The following is a 23,685-nucleotide window of genomic DNA, read 5'->3' on the forward strand; positions in this document are numbered from 1 at the left end:
GAAAGCTCAGCTTCTCTATACACTGGTGCCAAATAGAACCTCAGAGAGAGCTGTGGGTGAAGGAGCAGAGAGTAGGTTCCCTCGGGCTCGGCTAGTAAAGAATCCGCCCACAGTGCAGGAGACCTGGGTTTGATCCTTGAGTTGGGAAGACTCCCTGAAGGGAACGGCTACCCACTCCAGTGTTCTGGCCTGGAGAACTCCATGGACTGTATAGTCCATACGGTTGCAAAGAGTCAGACACGACTGAGTGACTTTCACTAGCTTTATTACTTTGCCAGGCAAAAGGGGCCACAACAGGCTAACGCCCTCAAATCCGTGTGTCCCAACTTGGAGAACAGTGAGAAACTTTACGGTAATTGTTCACAGAGGGCGTGGTCAGCTCACGGACATTCTGCTGACCGGTTGGTGGTGAGGGTGAGTAGGAGTCGGCATCATGAACCTTCAGGTCCGACTGGTCTGGGGTCTACATGCTTGTGGGCGGCACACCACTGTTAATCATTACTTCTCCCACCTGGAGAGGGTTTCAGCAGCTACAAACCAGCTCAGAGACACTGGTGTGTGTTTGTGTCCACTGATGGGGTGTGTGTGTCCACTGATGCAGTATGTGTGTGTGTGCGTGCACTGAAGGGGTGTGTGTGCGTGTGTGTGTGTGTGTGTGTGTGTGTGTGTGTGTGTGTCCCCACTGATGGGGAAACAGGACCCGGCCCCAAGCTGCCCTTGACTGTGTCTTGCCCCAGGCCCATGCTGTGTGTGTGTATCTGTGTGTGTGTCCACTGATGGGGTGTGTGTGTGTCTGTGTGTGTGTGTCCCCACTGATGGGGAAGCAGGACCTGGCCTCAAGGCTGCCCTTGACTGTGTGTCTTGCCCCAGGCCCATGCCGTGTGTGTGTGTCTGTGTGTGTCCACTGATGGGGTGTGTGTGTGTCTGTGTGTGTTTGTCTGTGTGTGAGTCTGTGTCTGTGTGTGTGTGTGTCTGTGTCTACTGATAGGGTGTGTGTGTGTCTGTGTGTATGTGTCTGTGTGTCCCAAGGCTGTCCTTGACTGTCTGTCTCTCCCCGGGCCCACGCCCTCCCCCATCCCTAACTAACAGCAGCTCGAGCCTGCCCACTGGAGCCCAGGGAAAGTCATGGGGGAAGGAAGTCTGTTTCCTGCAATCAGAGAAAAGGGGGCAGAGAAAGGCCTTGTGCCCAGGAGCCCACAGGGCCCTGCCTGGCATCAGAACCTCTCGCCTACATTCCATCTCAGGTCACCTACTCTGGGGACCTCCTGTGGGTGGCATCATGCCTTTTCCTTGGGGTCTGGCGTCTCCCAACGTAACGTCCTCAAGCCTCACCCCTGTTGCAGCACGCAGAGAACATCGCTCCTCTCAAGGGCCAGATAAAGCTTCACCGTGCACACGCCTTCACTGCTCACGAGCTTTACCGTGCACACGCCTTCACTGTGCATACGCCTTCATCGTGCTCACGAGCTTCACCGCACTCACGAGCTTCATCGTGCTCACGCCTTCACTGTGCATACGCCTTCATCGTGCTCACGAGCTTCACCGTGCTCACGCCTTCACTGTGCATACGCTTTCATCGTGCTCACGAGCTTCACCGCACTCACGAGCTTCACCGTGCTCACGCCTTCACTGTGCTCACGAGCTTCACCGCACTCACGAGCTTCACCGTGCTCACGCCTTCACTGTGCATACGCCTTCACCGTGCTCACGAGCTTCACTGTGCACATGCCTTCACTGTGCACACGCCTTCACTGTGCTCACCCCTTCACCATGCACACAAGCTTCACTGTGCACACGCCTTCACTGTGTTCACCCCTTCACTGTGCACACGCCTTCACTGTGTTCACCCCTTCACTATGCACACGCCTTCACTGTGCACACACCTTCACCGTGCACACGCCTTCACCGCACTCACGAGCTTCACTTGTGTTCGCCCCTTCATCTCTGAAGGACATTCGGGTTGTCTCCACCAGTGCTCCTTTTTAAACAGGATGATGTACAGGTTTGGGGGAGCGCTGGTGTAGGAGGAAGAGGAAGATGTGAATTCTGTCTGCCACCAACTCCCCATATGCTCTGGAGACCCACACAGATGTCAGTGTTTTCACTTATGAAACTGAGGAACTGAATTAGATCAGCTATAGTAAGAAATAGACTTTTCACTGTGACTAAGTTCACACAAACCCACATACACGCTGAAACAAAAGCTTCCCAGGTAACATTTCCTCCATGCGCAGCCCATTCCGCTATTTCTATTTTACTCTATTCCGTTATTTTGCATTAAAAAGAGAAAGAAAGAATGGTTGTAAGCCCCTACACTGATTTCAAAACCCATTAGCGAGTGGCAACTCACACTGTGAAACACTCTCACTCTAGATTACTTGTTGCCAACTGGCTTCCTTGGCACATGTTGCCATGTGTGCCCCACGCCCCCAACGCGTCTGTTTAACAAAGCACGGGGAGCACCTGGACTAGCTCACAAGGAAGTTATAACGAGCTACGTTTCCCGATCTACTGACCGTGGAAAACCCCACACATGTTCAAAAGGAAGTCCTAACACCCCCGGACCCTGTTCACTGGAGGATCCATTTGGGGAAACCAAACGGGGCGATTTTAGGTTCTTCTCTGCTCCAACTTTCTATGACTGGGACAGCCACTCTCAGCACGATCTTCCTGTCACGTGTTTCTTAAGGCGGCAAACATCCCTACGGTAACAGTACACCTAACTAAACAGAGTCGCGTCATTCTTATATCCACATAAACATTTTAGAAAAAATAATTATTTTTGAGAGATAGTCAAAGCACACGGTAAAAAGTCACCCCAACACACACAGCTCCTTCCACCATCAAAATCCACAACAATTATTTAAAATTTCCTCTTGTGACACAGAGATAGAAACCGACGTTTGGACATGGGGGGATGGGAGCAGAGGGTGGGACAAACGGAGTGGCCCTGACTATACACCCCACCGTGCAGAGCAGACAGGTCGCGGCAGCGGCTGCAGAGCGCAGCGCAGGGACTCAGCTCGCCACCCCGTGCTCGGCAGGCTTGGAGGAAAGGGGCCGATGCACCACACGGCCAGCTTGCTCTGCTGTACGGCAGAGACGAACACCACGTGGTAAAAGCCATTACCCTCCAAGCTGCAAAAATTAAAATAAAATAGAGTTTCCTCTAGTGATTCTGACACCCCATCCTTTGTTCCCTTAACGCTGATCCAGAGACTTCACAAGTCAGAATGCCCAGCAGAGCTTCACCGTTTCCTATAACCTGAGTCTTGCCTGTAGCAACTATACGCTTTCACAGCACTACTTGGAGCGTTATTTACAGTTTAATTTGCATATATGTGGCCCAACCAGAATTAGGTATTTTCGGAAGAATCTTCACTTCCTCGTTCCTTAACAAAATGAAGTTAAGTCTGCGTCTTTAATCCATTTTATGACTTCAGTGTCAAATAAAGGATGCTAATTATATTTATTTCATTTGACTTCACAAATATTTACTCAGTTCATGCATACTGGAGGTTCGGTTCAATGATTACAGAGCTTTTTTTTAAAGACTGTCAACAAAATATATTGCTTTAACAATGACCAAAAAACCATGCTAAACCGCAAAAGGTGGCAAGCTGTTGTCAGTTCTCCCTACAAACATATCTTTTTAAAAGATTGCACACAGAAAATGGTTAGAAAGATGGTGTGGCCATTTATTTCCAAAGATGATAGGGTATTTAAGCAGGCCTAGAGGAAAAAAACCAAACCAAACCCTGATTCTCTCTGAGAGTCGAGTCTGTGAACAAGGCCAAGTCCTTCAATATTGAGAACTTTGAATTTCTTTCTTCTTGGTAAACAGTCAGTATAAATATAGCTCCAAAAACATAAAACTCAAATCAGGTTTGAGAAAACACTGTACGATTCCCCCCCATGCCCATGTTTGTATTTACTTTTCTGTTCTGTCTGAAACAGAAGTGACCCTTACCCAAGCGCATGTGCACATGCAGACGGGCACACGCACGCACGCCACGCACACGCACGCCCTGCGTCACACACGCCTCGCACACCCCTCTCTGCTTCCTCCCCACCCTGCTCCCGCGCTCCGTCTCAGGCCTTCTCCTCCAAGATGCCCTCTCCTGGAGGGGCTCCAAACGGCTCTCACGCCCCTGGCACCCCCTCCTTCCGCTAGGACATCGAACCCCGCCAGGCCCACCCCCGACTCTCAGGCACTGGAGCCCATTTCTTCAGAAAGCTGTGAGCACGCGGTGCCAAGGGAAGGTGGGGAGAGGTCCGGCTTCGAAGCCAGAAAAGGCAGAGGGCTGGCTCCAGTCTCAGCTCCGCCCCCGGGGAGCCGGCTGACCATGCAGGCACAGGACTGCCCGTGTCTCCTCAGTCCTCTAAAATGGAAACAGGGATAACGTCAATCTCATGGGATCCTTACAAGACTTAAGACTGACTGCATATATGATGTCTGTTATACTAAGCCTGGTGCCTAGTAGGTCTTCAATAAATGCTAGGGTTTCTGCCTCCCACCCAAAAGCCAGAATGGTTTAGGATTCAATGCAGGAGCGACGAACAAATTTCAAGTTCTTTATACTGGCCTACTTCACTCCACTATGCTTCACTTTATTGCGCTTTGCGAGTAACTGCGCTTTCTTTTCACAGACTGAAGGTTTGCGGCAACCCTGCCGAGCACGTCGGCGCTACTTTTCCAAAAACACCTGTTCACTTTGTGTCTCTGTGTCACATTTTGGTAACTCTCACAATATTTCCAACTTTCTCATGATTAGTATTTCTGCTACAGTGAGCTGTGATCTTTGATGCTAATACTAGGACTCATTCGCACTCAGATAATAGCATTTTTAATCAAAGTACTTTTAAGCTGAGGTACATACATTGTGTTTTTAGACATCACGTCCTGCAGCACACTGGACAGAATTCAGTAAGGTGTAAATCTAACTTTTATATGCACCGGGAAACCAAGAAATTCCCACGACTCTCTCTATTACGTGTCTCCCTTTATTACAGTGGTCTGGAGCCAAACGCACAGCATCTCCAAGGTCTGCCTATGATCCTATATGCAGCGCTGAAGAGCTGACGACAAGGTCTGCCTATAATCCTACATACAGCGCTGAAGAGCTGACGACCATCACATAGTGCACTTGGTGGAAGTTTGGAATATCAGGTGGAAAGAGATTTTTGTTTCAGTCTGCATCAGAGTGTTATTAGAGAAATTCAGGTTGGTTTATCTATAACTTTGACTTCAACAACAGTAACGACAGAGTATTCCGCATCTAAGAGGGAAGGATAAGAGGGGGTCAGGAAGAGGGAACTTCAAAGGTCTTGCGTGAATAATAAAATGCCATTCGAGTTACCGTATGCCTAACCCTGACTTTCTCAACAGCAGCCCAGTAACTATCCTGGTGATCCAATGGCTAAAACCCCTTGCTGCCAATGCAGGGGGCCCAGGTTCGATCCCTGGTCAGGGAACATTAGATCCCACAAGCTGCAAGTAAGAACTGGTGCAGCCAAATAGATAAATAACAATAAATATCGGAAGAAAAAAAAAGAACAGCCCATTTCAGAGCCTGGAGGAGGCCTTGTTTAAGTGAGGGGTCCTCAGCGTCAAGCCGCGATCCGTGGCCAGAGTACCTCTTGCAGGACCCCGGGGCCTGTGGCATCACACCTTTGTGAGTTATGAACACAGATTTTTTCAAGCACAAAGAATCAAGATGTATTTCAGCAGGCAGGGAGGGATGCCATTTGGGTGACTTTCTTCTTGAGGGGTTAAAAGGAAACACTGAGATTTCCTGGGAGAAAGAAGCAAGACCTGGAGGAGCGGGGAGACACGCTCTGTTCTCACCAGAGAAGAAAGGAATGTAGGGGGAGAAGGCTAACGAGCTGCTGCCAAGAGGTTTAAGCCCGGATTATGTATCTGGTGAAGGCGCACAGTGGAGTGCTTCGGCCGGCCGCGGGGAGAACTGTTCCCATTACAGCAGGGAAGGGAAAGCCGGGCGCCTTACTTTCAAGGGCTCTGTTCTGCAGCAAGTGCTCAGCAGAGGCCCCTTTCAGCAAGGAGCAGAGGGAGGCTTCCTTTCAAAGGAACGATGAGGGAGACAAAGCGCGCGATTCCTGGCTGGCAGCACCTCACGCAACCTTTAGTCCTTACAGTGTCTGGTGCTCCAGGAGTCAACAGCGTGGAGTTTATAACCCTCCTGTCCCAGAGTCGCCCGATGGGTCTCTCGGGCTTCAAGAATGACCCGGTCCCAAAGAGTCAGGTTGTGTGACAACTGGAGGAGGGCCTGGGTAGACAGACGGGGAAGGAGACGGAAGGCCAGAAACAGCCCCTGTGCAAACCAGCTAGAGCATCCCAAGAGGCAGGGGGTGCAGAGAGCTGCCCCTCCGCCTCCAGGCCCCTGCCTCCCGACAGTGAAGGGGAGGCGGGTAGTCGGTCACTTCCTCCGGGGCGTCCCTGAGCAACTCCAGCAACACACCTGGCGCTAGCTTCATAACCTGGGCTCTGCTTTCTCTGCGACCCCGGGGACTGTAGCCTGCCGGGCTCCCCTGTCCATGGGTTTATCCCGGCAAGAATGCTGGAACGGGTAGCCATTTCCTTCTCCAGGGGATCTTCCTGACCCAGGGACAGAACCCACATCTCCTGCTTGGCAGGCAGGGTCTTTACCACTGAGTCAGCTGGGAAGCCTGCTCTCCAAGGCAATCATTGATAAATGTCTATTGAGTAACACCTGCATGCAGGGTGAAACCACAGGGGAAGAGAACTCTCAAAGGATCCTGGTTTTCACAGGTGTTAAATCTAGAGGAAACTATGGAAGAGAAAATATAAAAAGATGTCTTACAATGCAAACCAGAATACAGGGGGCCAAACTGGTATGCAGCAGATGCAAAAACAAGACTGTACAATTATCAAGAGAGAGTCCTGAATGGTGGGGAAGGAGATACTTAAATGCACCAATTTTCCACGGGCCAGACACAAGCACATCTGACACAGCCTTCTACTTCATTTAATACACATGGTGCCACTCTGAGATAGGTGTTCTGATGTCACAGGAGGAATGGCAACATGGACGTTACCCGGAGATTTTAGGTAACTTGGCCAAGATCACACAGCTAGTGTGTGGCCCAGCCAAGGTTCTAGCCGGCAGCTCCTGCTGAGAGGAACTGGGACTTGCTCCAGGCCCGGTCTGACGGTGGTCAACCTGTGATGCCAGGCAGGCCCTGTGGGGCTCCTGGGCACAGGTCTCCATGCCCTCCCTCTCTGGGATCAGAGGACGCGGTCTTCACCCAGCCTCTGTGACCGTCACTGAGTTCTACCGGGCAGCTTTCGGTGGTCGTTCGTTAGGGGAGGGCGGGGTGGGGGCAAGGCCCTGCTCCCCTGTCAAGGGGCACACACGGCGTCTCAGCTTCGCAGATGCTGACACCTCCTCCCATGGGAAAAGTCATGGGGTGCCTCCCACAGCATGCAGACCCCAGACCAGCTAAGCCTGGAAGCTGATGACGCCGACTCCTACTGACCTCATCACCAGCCCATCAGAAGACACGTCCACGAGCTGAGCACACCCGCGTTTACTCTGAAACTTCCTGCCATCTTCCCCAAGCTGGGACGCTGGGTTCTGAGGGCATCAACCCCATTCACCTGGCAGAGCAACAGAGCTATCCCTCTCAACTTCACCCCAAACTCTGGCACCAGTGTACAGAGGAGCTGAGCTTTCAGGACCACCTGCAGGAGCTGGAGGGGACCTAGGGACGGCAAGTGGGGTTTGCAGGCTGGGTTCCTGCACGCAAGGCAGGAGCTCTGAGGCCCAGGGTGGCAGAAGGGCCTGGTCAGAGGGGGCGAAGCTCAGCAGAGACAGGGCGTCTCGTCTGCCTTCCGGTCTCCCGTGGGCCAGGGGGCTGACAGGTGGAGAGGTTCCCGCACCCGGAGACCCTCAGCTCTTTAGATCTTTTCTGCTTTTCTGCCTTCTCACTGCTGTTCCAAACTTGCCTTTTCCTCCTGAGGACGTCACAGCTGCTGCACCCGTCCCTCTGCCTGCAGGACCACCATCAGGCCAGGCAGGGGTCTGCACCTGGGGAACTCTCCAGAGCCCATCAGAACAACCACCGCCAGTGGTTCTCTGCTGGGAAGTTTAAAAGAGAGGGGGATCTCTCTATGCTGCTCAATTTCTCTATGAGCAGAAAAGGGAAAAAAAAAGGGCGGAGTCAATTTCTAGCTCAAAAGAATCCTAAGATACTTAACTCGGCTCTCTTTATCATTATTGGAAGAGGAGAGAGCCACTAAAATTCTCCTGTTTCCTCTGAATGCTTTTTTTTTTCCCATTCACTTTCATTCTTGCCAAACTTGTGGGGGAGGTCACTGGGGGGTAACTAAGTTTGTTAGAGAGACGTGGGTGGCTAGCAGACTTTGAACAAAACTTTCCACTTAAATGTAGATAAACACACCATGAACATGTCCCAACTTAGACAACCGTGATTAAGCAACTCGACCTAAGTAGATAAGGATTAAAACATGCGTCTCAATGGTTTGCGGATGCTCTTGCCAGATGGATGAGAAACCAGCAAGGGTTAGAAATTAACGTGGGATTCCTGTGCTCCTCACACTCCACCAGCACCTTCCACACAGCCTGCGGAGTCTCCGAGATGGTCTGACAGATAGCGTGACGTGGCTCTCACGGAAGAAAAACTAAAGGGTGAGAGTGCGAGCAGAGCCTGGCCCACAGGCGAGGCCACGGGATAAAGACCGGCTTTGGCTCATCCACAGAGACTGACAGAAACGGTGGGCGCGGCTCCTCCACTCAGGGGTAAACAGGGGAAGGCCTGCACGATGTGATGGACAGCTTTTGGAAATGGTCTTCTGCTTGGCAAAACATGGTAGTGATAATTCTCTTCCCACGGAAGGAAATGCAAAGAAGTGTCACTAAAACAAGAGAGGTAATTACAGGGCAGGAATCCAAGAGCTGGGTGACACAGAGTGCAGAGTAACTAAATTAGTCCCATTACGGCCTTGAAATCTGGCCTTAACAATTTCAAGAGGAAGAATCTGACCTCTCGTTTCTGAGTAACAAAGCCATGCCTGTCTTTCCTGCGTTTTGTTTCCAGCCTACACGGCGGGCTCAGAGAACTATAAACACGAGACACTTCGTCCCTCTGCCGTGCTTGCGGCTCAGCAGGCCCAGAGACAGACGACGAGGGCCGGGAGGGATGACCGTGTGACTCTCCCGGCAATAATTCCTTCTCTTCGAGGGACGCTGGCAGCTGGTCATCTCAACGTGACTAGCACCCCTAGGGCAGCTGGTTTGTGCACTACTCAAACACTCACCCACCCACCCAGCCACCCAAACACTCACCCAGCCCCTGGTACGCATCTGGTATTGTTAGATGCTGTTCTGTGGGGGAGATCTTCCTTTAGCGGAGCCTGAACCTTTCTTCCTGTAACTTCAACCCATCGGAACCAAATCCCTCCCAGGGGAAGCTGAAGACGGCTGGCAGGCTGAACTTCGGATGGTGTCTTCTCCAGATCACACATTCCCGGCTCCATCACGGCGACACGTGGATTCCCTCGCCAGCCTCACCACTCTTCTCTGTATCTTGGAGTCCCCCACCCACCTGGTCAGAAATGTCCCGGTGAAGACCGGTCCACAGTGAAAGTGGGAGTTACTGATCTTCACACCACTTGTTCTCATCTTTTACTGACATAATAAAACACTCATCTTCAGTTAACATAACCTAAAACTACCTACTCTGACCAACATAATTCACAGCATACTGTACTTACAGTACAAGAATTCTCCCCACCTTCTACGGTCCTCAAATCTTTTATGAACAGTGGGTTCCAATGTCTGATCTAATTACACCTCTACTCCTTACCCCCTTCCCTTTTAGTCTATAGAATCCAGGAGTATTTAGTATAGCCAGAAGCTGGAGAAAGGGGAGTCCTAGACGGAGCAATGGTTGGTTTTAATTTTCTATTCTGATGAACAACTTGCCTGTTTTACACTGCTGCAAAACAAAGAGCTTGCAGTCCGTTGTTTCCTAGTGGACATCATTGATTTCACGTGGTTTTGACAGCTCTTTCATATTTCCAACACGCAGATCGATGTCTCCCCCTCTGCGAAGGTGAGGGGGTTGCCGAACACGCAGAATGCAGGTCAGCCCCTCGTGCACTCATCTCCCTCCCCTGACAAAGCCTCAGATGCCGGACCAGGAATCCGCCAGGTCTTCCACGGCTGTTTGAAGATGCAAATAAACAGGAAGCAAACTGGTCGAGACCCCAGACTCCTAGAGAGCCAGCCAACACTTCAACTTTCTGACCAGGCATTAGAGACACAGCCTCTTTATTATCTGTCATCTGTGGAGTTAGATCAACAGAAATGTATCACTAGTAGATTTAAAGAGCAGCAAACAGTTCTGCTGGCGGAAGACCAACCATGGGCGGAGGGCACCCCCAGAGTTCAGAGGATGCAAAGGGCTCAGCTTCGCTCTCTGGGCCGTGAGTTTCACTCTGCACCTGAGTAACGCTGATAGAATCAGCCTGACTGCTTAAACATTCAACTTTCAGAGTGAGTGTGAAAACAGAATGAAATTGGATGACCGGGCACAATATCCGTGCGATACACCTAGTGCGTAAGAGTTCAAAGATAACAGACTATTTTCCATTTAAATAAAATCATGTTGGATGGAATGAGGACGAAATACACAACGGACAGCACACTGCAGGGAAAATGCTGAGATTAAAAATATTCTGAGACCAAGTCAGAAAACAGAATGGAAGTCAACCACAGATAATATGATTTGATACAAAAATAAAATTACAGCTAACTAATGGATTTTTAAAGTTCACACTGTAATGGGCTTTGTTTTTTACATATAAGAGTGAATTCCTATAATTTTAAGCCTTTTCTATGACCCCTCTCCTCCAACTTTTTAACAAAACCAAGTACTATTATTAGAAAATCTTGTCATTCAACCCCCTGTTCATTTTACCACATTAATTTAGCACAGAAATGGCAACCCACTCCAGTACTCTTGCCTGGAAAATCCCATGGACAGAGGAGCCTGGTAGGCTACAGTCTATGGCATCGCAGAGTCGGACACGAGTGAGCAATTCACTTTCACTTTCTACATATTTAGCACAATGAAGCTTCATACTGATTTTTTTAATTTAATATTCTTTAAAAAATTAAGCACACAGTTACAGTTCAATGCATATGCTTTCCAAATACCTACTCACCATTTTTAATTACACTTACACAAATAAGTGTATTGGCTATGAGGAGCTTTTAAAAAAAGCTATTTATGGTTTCCATCAAATACACTGCTTACAAGTAAATATAAGGAGTGTAATGCGTAATAATGACGCTGCTAATCTAAACTCTCACATTCACTCCTTACGCTTGACTGAACTAAAAGCTGCAATGACACAACCATCTAACAATTAAACTCCTTCAATACAGTTAACACTGATTTTATTTTGTGGCTTTGCAGTTCTGCCAACAATCAAATGCACATCACTTCGAATAACTGGAATGAAAGATGTCTTATAAGCTAAAAAATTACTGGATGTTCTCCAAGCAATGAATAAGCTATTCCTTGCTGTGTGCAAATTCAGCATTTTAGTGAGGGAATTAACATGGGCGTGTTAATAAGCTTAACATTCTAAGGATTTTCTAATCTTCTAATTGTCTAAAAGGATGAGTTCCCTAAACACCTTCCCTTCCCCGCCTCCCCCCAAGGCCATCCCCCATCTGCCATCACCGGGCCTCTCCTCCAGCCAAGGCTTCCTGACCTGGTGAGGAATCACTGGTGATGCCCTTGATTCAAACACACACTGACCGCTCTCTACAACGTCTATATCCTTAGCAGTATTACTCTGCTATGTAGGCATTTTTTAAAAGATTATAAAGAATAAGCTCAAAGCACACGAATCAGGGAGCAGGCAGGATTAAAACATTAAAAAAAAATCTATCTATCTATCATCTTTTTGCTGAGTCAGCACTAAAACCAGCCATTTTCATTAAGACCCTCAATATCCAAAAGGCCAAAATCTTTGGAGAGGCCATTAACATATCTTCTGCGGCTCATTTAACTGTTCTGAAGGAGCAAAAGGAAACTTAAGGAGTTAAATTATAAGCTTAAATGTTCGGAATTTTCTTTATTTAAAAAAAAAATTAGGTGAGAGCAGTAGAAACTTCCTTGGAATGTTTTGATTCCGTAAACTTTAAAGTCATCCAGAAAAAAAATCTTCAGACCTAGATTAGCAAATAAAAGTCTTGTGCGTGCTCAGCAGCTAAGTTGAGTCCGCCAGGCTCCTCTGTCCATGGGATTTTCTTGGCAAGAACACAGAATGGGTTGCCGTTTCATGCCAGGGGATCTTCCTGACTGGGGGATGGAGCCCACGACTCCTACATCTCCTGCACTGCACATGGATTCTGTACCACTGAGCCACCTGCGAAGCTTTCAAACGTCTTGTGGGTTTTTGTAACTCTGTACATGTTACAGAGGCTGTAACACTTTACACAGAACATAAAATATGTTGTCATTATTTTTAAAGTGAAGATATTTAAACAGAAAATGAAAGGTGCATTGGGGAACAGCAGTCCCCTCAACAGGGGCTTTCGATATCTAAAGCCCAGCCGTGGCTGGCCCGTCACGTGGACCATGGGCACGTAAGATGCTTGGGTTTCCCTGGACGTACCAAGGAAGCGTGCACCTATGGTAGCTCCGGCTCTCCAATCTGGCGTATTTTATTAAATTTCCTTTCTCTGAAAAAAAAAAATCATCCAGGAAACTCTACAAACCATACTGTTTGATTCACTGTAAAACCTGTTCCCACCTATGGTGAGAGATGATTAAAACTTTTTTTTTTCCTGTAACCTGATTTTGGATGGGCCCCTATCCCAGAGAAGATGCTACATCAGGTCCTACAGATAACTTCTAAAAACAATCTGTTGTCATAAACACTGCTATGGAACATCTGCTATTTACAGGACGTGAACCAAGTATTGTAAAGTTCAAGGGCCCCGCACTCTAAAGAAACAAAATCATAAGATGGAGGTCACCCACTGGGGAACTGTTTCTCTAACCATCAGACGTGGAGAAAGATTAGCAAAGGGAAAAAGTCCTAAAAAGTTGGCGGGAGTGTAGACTGGATCAGAGTTTAAAATCAGAAGGCAATTTGGTGATCTTTATATCAAAAGGATTAAAACATGCATATCCTTTAACAAGAAGTTCTTGTTTCCTGAGCGAAGGAGGGGCAGAGGCAACAAAACCATGAAAATAGATGAGACTTTCTGAAAGAATCGAGAAGCAAGAAACCCAAACGCACCGTCTCCCCTCCTCTTTCCAGGTCTAGAGTCTGAACATCACGCTGGCGAACGCGGGGGAAGGAAGGAAGCTGATCTGCGTGGGCAGCCTGGCCTCGGGGACCCTTCCCAAGCACAGCTGAGGACCATTCATGGAAATAAAGTTCCAAGAACCTACAGAGCAGCCCCTCGTTTAGCTCAGGAGACGTTGGGGAGGATGAGGTAGAAGCCGAGCCCCTGCCGTCAGCTCTCCAGATGTCTTGTCGCGATGCTCACAGTTACTCCAGATGGGTCAGGTGAACTGCTGTGCTCTCTACTCTCCATCGTGACAAAAAGGACACGGACACAAAACTGACCCACTCAACCGGTCTGTGCACTGGGGACTGCTTTTTCTTTAACAGAAAAGCTGCAGAGACAGCACGGAGAGCTCTCTCGGACCCCACACTCAGTCTGCCCGAAGGTAACACCTTAAGTTACCGTGGTACACTTGTTACAGCTGAGGAACCAACACTGGTGTGTTACTATTACCGCAAGGAGATCCAACCAGTCCATCCTAAAGGAAATCAGTTCTGAATATTCATCGGAAGGACTGATGCGGAAATGCCAATACTTTGGCCACCTGATGCAAAGAGCTGACTCATTGGAAAAGACCCTGATGCTGGGAAAGATTGAAGGCGGGAGGAGAAGGGAAGGACAGAGGATGAGAAGGTTGGATGGCATCACCGACTCGATGGACATGAGTTTGAGTGGACTCCGGGAGTTGGTGATGGACAGGGAGGCCTGGCGTGCTGCAGTCCATGGGTCGCAAAGAGTCGGACACAACTGAGTGACTGAACTGAACTGCACACATTATTCCTATTTAACTAGTTTCACCCTAATGTCTTTTTTTCTGTTCCAGGAAACTATCCTTAGCAATGCCCAACTCTTTGTGACTCTATGGACTGTAGCCCACCAGGTTCCTCTTTCATGGGATTCTCCAGGCAAGAACACTGGAGCGGGTTGCCATGCCCTCCTCCAGGGGATCTTCCTGACCCAGGGATTGAACCCACGTCTCTTATGTCTCCTGCATTGGCAGGTTCTTTACCACCTGTGTGCCCTGGGAAGCCCAGGAACCTATCCCAGAGATCCCACGTCTTCGTGCCCTCCTCTGACCTGTAGCAGCTTTTCTCAGACTTCCCTTGTTTTCGATGGCTGACAGCTGTGAAGCCAGCTCATCGGGTATTCTGAAGGATGTCTCCACCCCCTCCCCCTTGGGGACAAAACTCTGTCTGGTATCTTTCTCAGATTACACTGGAGTTATGGGCTCTGAGAAGGGGGACGAGAAAGGTGAAGCGACAATCTCTTGACATTGCATGAAAGGTACAGGTTGTCCACGTCACATCACAGACAGTGTGAGCTTCGATCACCTGGCCGAGGTAGCACCTGCCAGGCATTCTCACCACCATTTCCATGCGCTGCTCTTTGGAAGAAAGTCATCAACTGCAGCCACTCCAAAGGCAGGGAGTCAAACTCCAATGTCTTGAACGGACAAATATCTAAATTATTTACAATTCTTCCATAAGGGAAATTTGTCTCTACTCTCATTTATTTATTTGAGCATTCGTTTATATCAATGTGGGTTCACAGATACGGATTTTATATGTGGAGTTAAAACCCCAATGCTATGCTATTTATTTGTTGTTCGAATTGTCTCAGCTTTGGCCACTGGGGCAAATTCAGGTAGACCTATGACATCCTTGTTTTCTGAACACTTCCTTAACTTTCTGCTTTCCCATATTTTTATCAGTGAGATGCCTTACTTAAGAGCTGTTAGGGGGTGAACTGTGTATTCAACCCCCACCCCACAGAAGAGTTTCATGATGGGGGTTCTGAGTACCTCAAAATGTGACCCTATTTGGGAATAGAATCATCGGAGATGTAACGATTGCATCATACTGAAAAGGGTGGCCCCGAATCCAGGACAACCGACGTCCTTACAAACGGGAGACAGGGACACAGCACACAGGAAGGGCAGGCGTGACACCCTGACAACGAAGACAGAGGTCAGGGCGATGCTTCTCACAAGCATCCGAGAGCGGGCCCTGGAAAACAGGCACGAGGCTCGGCACGGCAACATTCGGCACTCTATCTGGACGAGGCTGAGGTTTGGGGGCCCTGTTTTCAGAGGCTCCTCTTCCCTGCAGAGTCTCCAGCCACCGGCTGCTTGCTTCAGAGCGCTCCTGCCCAGCGCACCTCCGAGTCCTAGCAGTAACCACCCATCAGGTGCAATCACCATTTCAGACGCTCCGTGAGATTCTGGTGCTGCCAAGTGCCCCGCATGGCAGTCCTGCGGGGTGGACAGGCCCCTGCATCACAGAGGCCCAGCCAGACCGTGTCAGGCCATCGCGCGTGGCCCCTGTTTAATGACTCACTTTGTCCCTCTTCCCTAAGTCACGTCCGCAAGTGGCCTGAAGGCTTTAAAACAGAACCGAACACATCTCCGTCAGCTGTACAGATATCGTCCAACCATCCAGCACTTTGGACCCTTAGTACAACTTTCCACACTACAGGACAGCGAAGCCAGCTCTGAGCTTTCAGATGAAGGGACTGCAGTCCCCAGGAAAGAGAAAGTGACTTGTTTTACAGAGTTAAGACAGGGAAGAAGCAGGCTAGAACCTGGTGTGTCTTCTCACCCCACAGCCAGGAACCTTCATGAAGCTGAAATCTAAGCCCTGGCATGGGTAAAGATGGAAACTTTTACCCCTCAGTCATCTGGGAGAAGAGAACTGGATGTGACAGACTGGGATCTGGCACGTTTTTGTTTGGAAATTATCTTCTTCACACAAGTTCCAGTTGGTCTGCGTTTTTACGCCTATGTTAAAAAATCAAATGAAGTCATTAAGCTTAGGCCAGCATGTAAAGCCTCTCTCCCGAGTGTGCATTCCTCTCATAACCCCTAGAGCTCTACCATAATCCTTCAAATTATTCAATAATTACTGTGCTTCCCCTGGGGTCACATTTGGCAACAAAATACTGGTCTAAATGAACCCACGATATGACCCAGAGAATAACACTTATGTTCTTAACTTCTTAGAAGCACAAGGATATGAAATACTTCCGAGGAGCAAACTGGGAGCAAAGCGAAGGGCTTGCTGTGGGGGTTTGGAGGGTGAGGGGAGCAGAATGACAAAAGGAATGAGAATCTGGGACTTATTCCAATCATGAGGGCCATCCCCTCCCCCACGACCTTGGTATATCAGGCCAGTCTCCACTCCAATCCCAGTTTCCTCCCATTTCAGGAGTGCCTATGGCCACAAGGAAAAAAACCAAGCATATGGCTCTGCCCTTCTGGACATTTCTACAGTGTTGGCTGGGCTGGTTTGGAAAATCCCATTTCATCTCCTACAGCTACATGACCTCAAGTTGTCATTTCCAATAAAGTATGCTTCCACTGATTTTTATGAACATAGACAAAAGCTGCTACAACCTTTTTTCTTCCCCCCCAAATCTTTCAAACCAACTGTAGTTGCTATGTAGGGTTATTTGTTTCTAAGGCAACAGCGTATATCTAAGTACTAATGGCCTGTCCTTTTGCCAGGCAACAAACAGCCTTGTGATGCAACTGCACCTGTCTCAGCTACGCGTTGCTATGGAGACGCTGCAGTTGCCATGGCCACCATCACGCTAATCGCCTAGCTAAGGCAGACATACAGCAGTCTTCTCAGAGGGCCCAGCTGTTCCTCTCTGTCTCTTGCTGGAGACTGATTGTCCAGGGCCTGTGATGGAATGCTTCTCAACCGGGATGCACGAGAACTTCATCAAGGCTGTTTCACGGGCCCCCTCTGTGCTCCCTCAGTCCAGGGAAAGAGTCTGTAATGACGCTGGCTGTGAACCCACGGCATCTATGAATTCACGCCGTTCCTCGCTGGTACCAACGTGGAGCCCGAGGCTCACGTCTCCTGACTGGGTGGTGACAAGGGAAACATCTCTACACGTTAAAGAAAAAAGCAGAACCCTTTTCGGCAGTACTGAGGGCCAGACGCCTAGCCCAAGCACTACAGGAGAAAACCCACGTTAAAGCTGGCTCCGTGCTACACGCCTGCTTGTACAGACGCTAACATTAACCAGTTTTTTTAAGTGACAGGTTGCATAACCTCCCCTCCTATTCTCTCTCAAAGGCACTGTAACCTCAGTGCCTGAAAACAAAGGGGCACGCGAGCAGCAATCCAAGTCTCTACGGCCCTTTGCTGTTTTCCCAGAAGAGGCAAACACCACGGAACCAAAACAAAGCCATCGCCCCGGAGCACCGTCCACATGGAGACGGGGAACGGCAACAACGCAGGGCGCCCTTCCCTCCAACACCTGCAGACACTCTCCCTCAGTGGACGGGGAGGCAGAGGCCGCTCGCCCAGCTCACTCCTGGACGCCCACCCCTACAAACCACCCCGTGCTCAGACGCTGAGGCGGTCAACTTTCCTGAGCAAACGTCTCTACCCAGGGAGACGTTATTCCACCCGCCACGGGGCCTTCCAGGAGACGCGTTTCTCCCAAGCAGCAGACGCGGTAAGGTTTGCAGAAAAGACAGCAATGGGTAATGCCTCCAAGAATACTTAACTTCTTTCTCATTTTCTAGTTATTCTTAAAGTCACAGAGCCTATTAGTTTCAGTGCCTGTCTCTGCCAAAATAATACAACTTCATTAGACCAAAACACAAAACAAACAAAGGATCTTGAAAAACAGAAAAGTCTGAACGGCTTACCTTTGATATGCCTGAGGAGAGGCGGGAGGTGTATTGAACACATTCGAGTGTGGGTGGTAAGGTGTCTTTTTCAAAGCCTGAATTAGATTTTGTCTATACTCTGGGTCTATGCACCACAATGACCCTTTCCCGATACTCTGCAAAGAAAGTCAAAATAAAAAAGTTATTAATACAGAGACAGCAACTATTGTGCGGTAAGTAGATGTGGGCTTCCCTGGGGGCTCAGACAGTAATGAATCCGCTTGCACTGCGGGAAACCTGGGTTCGATCCCTGGGTTAGGAAGATCCCCTGGAGGAGGGCATGGCAACCCACTCCTGTATTCTTGCCTGGAGAATCCCATGGATAGAGGAGCCTGGTGGGCTACAGTCCACGGGGTTGCAGAATCGCACACGACTGAGCGACTAAGCACAGCACAAGTAGGTGTACAGCCCTCATCAGAGTACCTTACTTTTTTTAAAGCCTCTTACTTCTTTGTTAACCGTCTGCCAACCTTAGCTACAGCACTCCCGACCTTTAAACACCGCGCGGTGTGCTTCCGTGTACTCACATTAAGTTTGACAAAATGAAAATGTTATTTCCAGGTGAGGTTGCTACAATAATATTGTCATTTTCATATCCTACCTACCAAAACCCTCAGTAACCTTATTATTTTTCAGTATCAACTTTGAAAAACATGTATTCTCTTTAAAAAAGCGAGTTTCAAATTTGTCAGCTATCAAGGGTTGAGAGAAAAACAGAGGGCAGAAACACCCTCAAAACTCCGTTTCCGCTCTGAAAATCCGAGACCTAGGTTTTCAAACCATATTACATTGGTGCCACTTTACAAAAGCAGAAAAGTAGTCCACTTGTTTTCTTCCTGCTTACAAAAGAATGACGTTTAAGCTTCAGAAGGAATTCTGTAATGACCGTCCCCAGGAGACAAAAAGACCTCAGGCAGCAGTGGTCAGTCTTTAGCCAGAACCCAGTGTTTGTTTCTTTGGATTCCTCAATTCTGGATCCAGACCTCAATCTTCAGAAGTCAAAAACTTTATAAAAATGCAAATCTTCTCAAACTGGTTCCACGGAAAGCAAAGGACTTAGTCTGAGGCCCACTCTCAGTCGGAGGCTTGCGTTCTGAGCCAGCATCTTACACAGCACGCGGAAGCAATGCCTCTGTTCCCCGCTGGAACTGGCTGCTCCCCTTTCAAGTGACCAAAGGTACCCAAGCTGTTTGATAAGGTCATGTGTAAATGTTTACTGATTTGGAGAGAAAAGAAGTCAAATTATATAAACCCACACTCGCCCCACGGTTCCAGCCAACGGACCCTCTAATTTCCACAACTATTGTACTACAGAAAGATGTAGAAAGCAAACAAGAAAATCGTTTAGCTATCAGGCAGGAGAAAAAAAAGCCCAAGAAAATCCCTTAGAAGGAGAACTAAAAATAAGTTATTCCCAAAATCTTTAAAGAACTTTTAAAAATGTGTAGTTCAGTCATCAGTCGACCAAACAGTTTACTTAGCAACATATTCACAGAATCCATTCAAGTTCTTTGAGCTCAACAGCACCAGTGCGCTGAGCACAGGGAGTTGCTCAAAGCCAAGGTCAGGGGCTCAAGCCTCCGATCATCCCCATCACAGTTGCAGGCCTGACCCCCCCAAACACAGTCCCAGTCAGGCCAACCTGCCTGGGCTAAACACCAAAGTCCCCAGTTTAATCAGTCGGATGTTTAAAGACATGAATGATTTCAACTTTGGAAAATTCAGTGATGTTTAAAGACATGAATGATTTCAACTTTGGAAAATTCAGTGTCCTTACGTGGCCTTTCCCTCTCACGCACACATTTTCAAGCCCAGAAGAGTTCACTTCTGAGTAATGACACTTCCCGGGTAAAGCAGGCAGGTCACCAAAAGACCAAACCTGGCCCTTCCGTCCTGTCCTTGGAAAACAAGCTGTGCAGTGTGCAACTGCCTTTCTGACCCCCTTGAAGACAAGGCCCCGGAAAGCTGGCTGGAGGGCCAGGGCCCGTGTGCAACCCAGATATTTCTGCAGGGAGATTATCTCGGTTCTGGGAACCACATGGGAGCTTTTGTTTTCATCAAGGTGGTTTTCAGGGTGGAGCCGTTTAATCTTACAGGGAATAGAAATATGACAAAGAAATGAAGGGAAATAACAATGAGCCAAGAATGCACTTTCTCCTGACCCTTAGTATCTTGTGGATTATACTAAACCATCATTTATCAAAAGAAAAAGGGAAAAACGCCGCAGGACTGGGGTGGGAGAGGCAGTCCATAAGGTAAGCCATCCAGGTACCAGAGGCCGGAGGAGCTTTAGTAAGAACACAGTCCTCAGGCCAGGAGCTTCCTGTGTGGCCTTGGGCAAATAAGGGCCCCGGAGAAAGTCCTGGCTTCCTCACCGGCAAAATAAAGCCTGCGCCCTCCCCCAGAGACTGCTGTGGGGCCTAGGAGGGCAGACAGGACCAGAACAGCGGAGAAGGTAAAGGCACTCGTAAACGGTGGAGGGGGTCAAGGACAATTCTTTTTGAACAGAAGCACAGAGGTGAGGCCGGCCGGACAGTCTTTCTGTATCCGATTCCCAAGATGAAAGCAGCAGCCCGGTCCATCGCGGCAGCGGGCGGGGCCGCGGAAACGGCCCGGCCGTGGGGACCAGGCGGCAGTCTGCCCCACGCCCTCGCACGGGCTCAGAAGGGCCCTCTGGAGGGCGTTCCCACTTTCTAAGACCTCCTTCATTTCACCACCCCTCACTCCTTGTTACTTGTCTCTGCTCTGCAGGCCAGTCTGACCCCCGACCAGAAGCCTCCGTTTGCCCGGGTCTCTGCACGATGGTCACCAGGCTAAGGTTTACCTCCAAGCTTGGTCAGCACGTGTTCACAGCATCTGTTCACTGCAGGCCTGCTCCTGGGCCATCACAGCCCCTGCCTTGATCAGTTCCGCATTTTACAGTGAGCGCGGCTGGGAACGGGGATAGGTTTCCACAGACCAGATGCTAATTTCAATATCTTACACGCAGAATTCTCAGAGAGGAAAGAAATAAGCCTAAAAAGCGTCTTCAGGACACACCCACGGGGAGGCCGAGGATCCCTCGGACCCCTCTAGGGCTTTTCCACCAGAGAGGGAACCGCAGGCAGAGCTTGGCGGGAGCCGGGGGAGACTGGCCCCGCGTCTGATTTGCAAGCATCCTCCTTGGTCTCATGTAACAGCTCAGAATAGTAAAAAGGTTGACTTGAAAACTTTTAACATGGAAATATGCAGAGCAGAGAATGCTCAAGTTTATTCAGCCAGGAAAAATTACATTTAATGCCCCTCACGGAGAGAAAAGGATGTAATTTGATTAGAGTTGTGTAATAAGTTTGAGGATCAGAGTTTTTAGAATTATATGCATCTCATCTTAAGAATATGGATTTTTTTTTATCATAACAGAGGGAGGTGCACCATTAAATGTTAAGGAATTCAAAACAATAAGTGAAGAAAGATCTCTATTCATAGATCCATTTACATCCTTAAAAATATTTGTATGTATTTATAAATATATTTATATTTACAGCGGTAAAGAATCTGCCGGCCAGTGCAGCAGATGCAAGAGACGTGGGCTCAATCCCTGGATAGGGAAGATCCCCTAGAGTAGGAAACGGTGACCCACTCCAGGATTCCTGTCTGGAGAATTCCATGGACAGAGGAGCCTGGCGGGCTACGGCCCATGGGGTCGCACAGAGTTGGATACAATTGAGCACAGTAGCAGCAACATATTTATATTGATATTTATATAAATATAACGTAAATATAAATATATAAAACCATTTATATATACGATATATATTTCATATAAAATATATATTTAGGACAAAACAAAGTCTGTCAAGGAAGAGCTTTCTTATGCACACAAACACGTACGCACATGGTTTGAGAAAACTAATGTGCAAAGCAAAAGGAAAAAAGGAGTAAAAACATGGAAGAAGCCAAATTGGTTTAATTAAAAAGCACCTAGAGAATTAACAGACAATCCCTTGTTAGCAATAAAAACATCAGTACATGACAGTAGACCAGGAGAACCTATATCGCAGAAAGAACTGACTAGTGAGAAAGGTTAAAAACAAGAGAGAGAAGAAAAACATCAATTAAATCTTCAACCTGACTGCAAGAAATGGCCTGTTCTTCCCTGAGAGGTCAGGGCCCAGCACCGCCCCCGGCAGCCCATGAGTCTCCCCGAGTCCCGCAGCTCAGCAGACCCGCAGGGGTCAGCCGGCCCAGCTTCATGGGCTGTGCGTCAGTGAGGTAAGGACCACACTTTAAACACGGTTTACAAACCGTGGGCCCCGCTGTGTTAATGGGGCATGTGGTTACATTAATCGGGCTTCCCAGGCGGCACTAGCAATAGGGACCCCACCTGCCAATCCAGGCGCGGGCTCGATGCCTGGGTCGGGAGATGCCCTGGAGGAGGGCATGGCAGCCCACTGCAGTGTTCTTGCCTGGAGAATGGACAGAGGAGCCTGGCGGGCTACAGTCCATGGGGTCGCAAAGAGTCGGACACGATGGAAGCAACTCAGCACAGACGCTTACTGGGTTCTGGGTCCAAAGAGGGTGGGGAACATTGTTCTAGAAGGAGGGTTTCCGTCTTCCGCACCACTTCTGAGGGAGAAGCCCTCCTCCGGCAGTACTGGAGGAATCCCCACGTGTGGCACCCACACGGGGGAGGGCCGTGCTGGGGGTGGGGCCAGAGAGGCCAGACCCGCAGGGGCACCGCATGCCCGTGGGCGGTGAGTCTGAAACGGTCCCCTCTGTAAACTGTCAGTTTTATACTGGAGCACGGCTGATGGACACTGCTGTGCTCGGCTCAGGGGTGCAGCACAGCGCTCAGTCAAACGTCTGCACGCGCCTTTGTCAGATGCTTTTCTCAGCTTGATGGTTGCGTGATACACAGCAGAGTTCCCTGCACTATTCGGTGGGTCCTTGCTGGTTACCCATTTTAAATACTTTAGTGTGCACAGGTCGGGCCCAAACACCCCTCTGGATGCTTCTGAGATGCCAATTCCGTGGGTGTTCGCCGCACCGCCCACTGCCCTCTGCTACCTCACCCGTATGGTACCCACTGCGTGCCAGGAACCATGGGGTACATTACCAAAGACAACACAGAGGCCACTGCTCTCCTGAAGCAGGGATCCTGGAGGGGGCAGAAGACAGGAAGTCGAGAGGTACCCAAGGAGGAGCACGACAGACCGTGACGCCCGCTGTGAGGGGGCAGAGGGCGGCAGCTTGGGAGACCCGGGCCGTGTGTGAAGAACAGAAGGAAGTGGAGGGGCCCGGGAAGGGGTGGGGAAGGCCCGATGGCCGGCCCGAGGGGACGAGGGGACGAGGGGACCAGGTGGCCGCAGTGGTCGGGAGGGGAGGGAGGGCGGCTCCGGGGAGTCCTCGGGAGAAGAGGCACGGCCTGCGATGATGAGACGTGGCAGGTGAAGAAGAGAGACAAAGAAAGGCTTGATTCGAGGAAGGAGGTCAGAGACCGGGACGGGGCTGGGGCTGGGGAGACGGGTGGGGAGAGGACCCGTGTGAACAGAGCCTCTGAGACGTCCACGGGTGAAGGGCTGCTGACTGAGGACACACGCCACTCTCTTCCTTCCGCTGTCGCCGAACTGACCCCGACCTTGGCAA

The 23,685-nt window shown here is 49.3% G+C and overlaps 1 protein-coding gene across 9 annotated transcripts in view; it reads right to left on the reverse strand.

Moving 5' to 3' along the window:
• FOXN3 (forkhead box N3) overlaps positions 1-23,685 on the reverse strand; it is a 437,687-nt gene that overhangs the window by 173,525 nt on the left and 240,477 nt on the right. For all 9 annotated transcript variants that reach the window (XM_061429661.1, XM_061429669.1, XM_061429665.1 and 6 more), the window contains one exon: positions 18,040-18,176. In XM_061429661.1, coding sequence (XP_061285645.1) covers positions 18,040-18,176 — 137 coding nt within the window. The remainder of the gene's footprint in view (positions 1-18,039; positions 18,177-23,685) is intronic.

The sequence above is a fragment of the Bos javanicus genome, chromosome 10 (genome assembly GCF_032452875.1).
Source record: "Bos javanicus breed banteng chromosome 10, ARS-OSU_banteng_1.0, whole genome shotgun sequence".
NCBI classification, from domain to species: domain Eukaryota; kingdom Metazoa; phylum Chordata; class Mammalia; order Artiodactyla; family Bovidae; genus Bos; species Bos javanicus.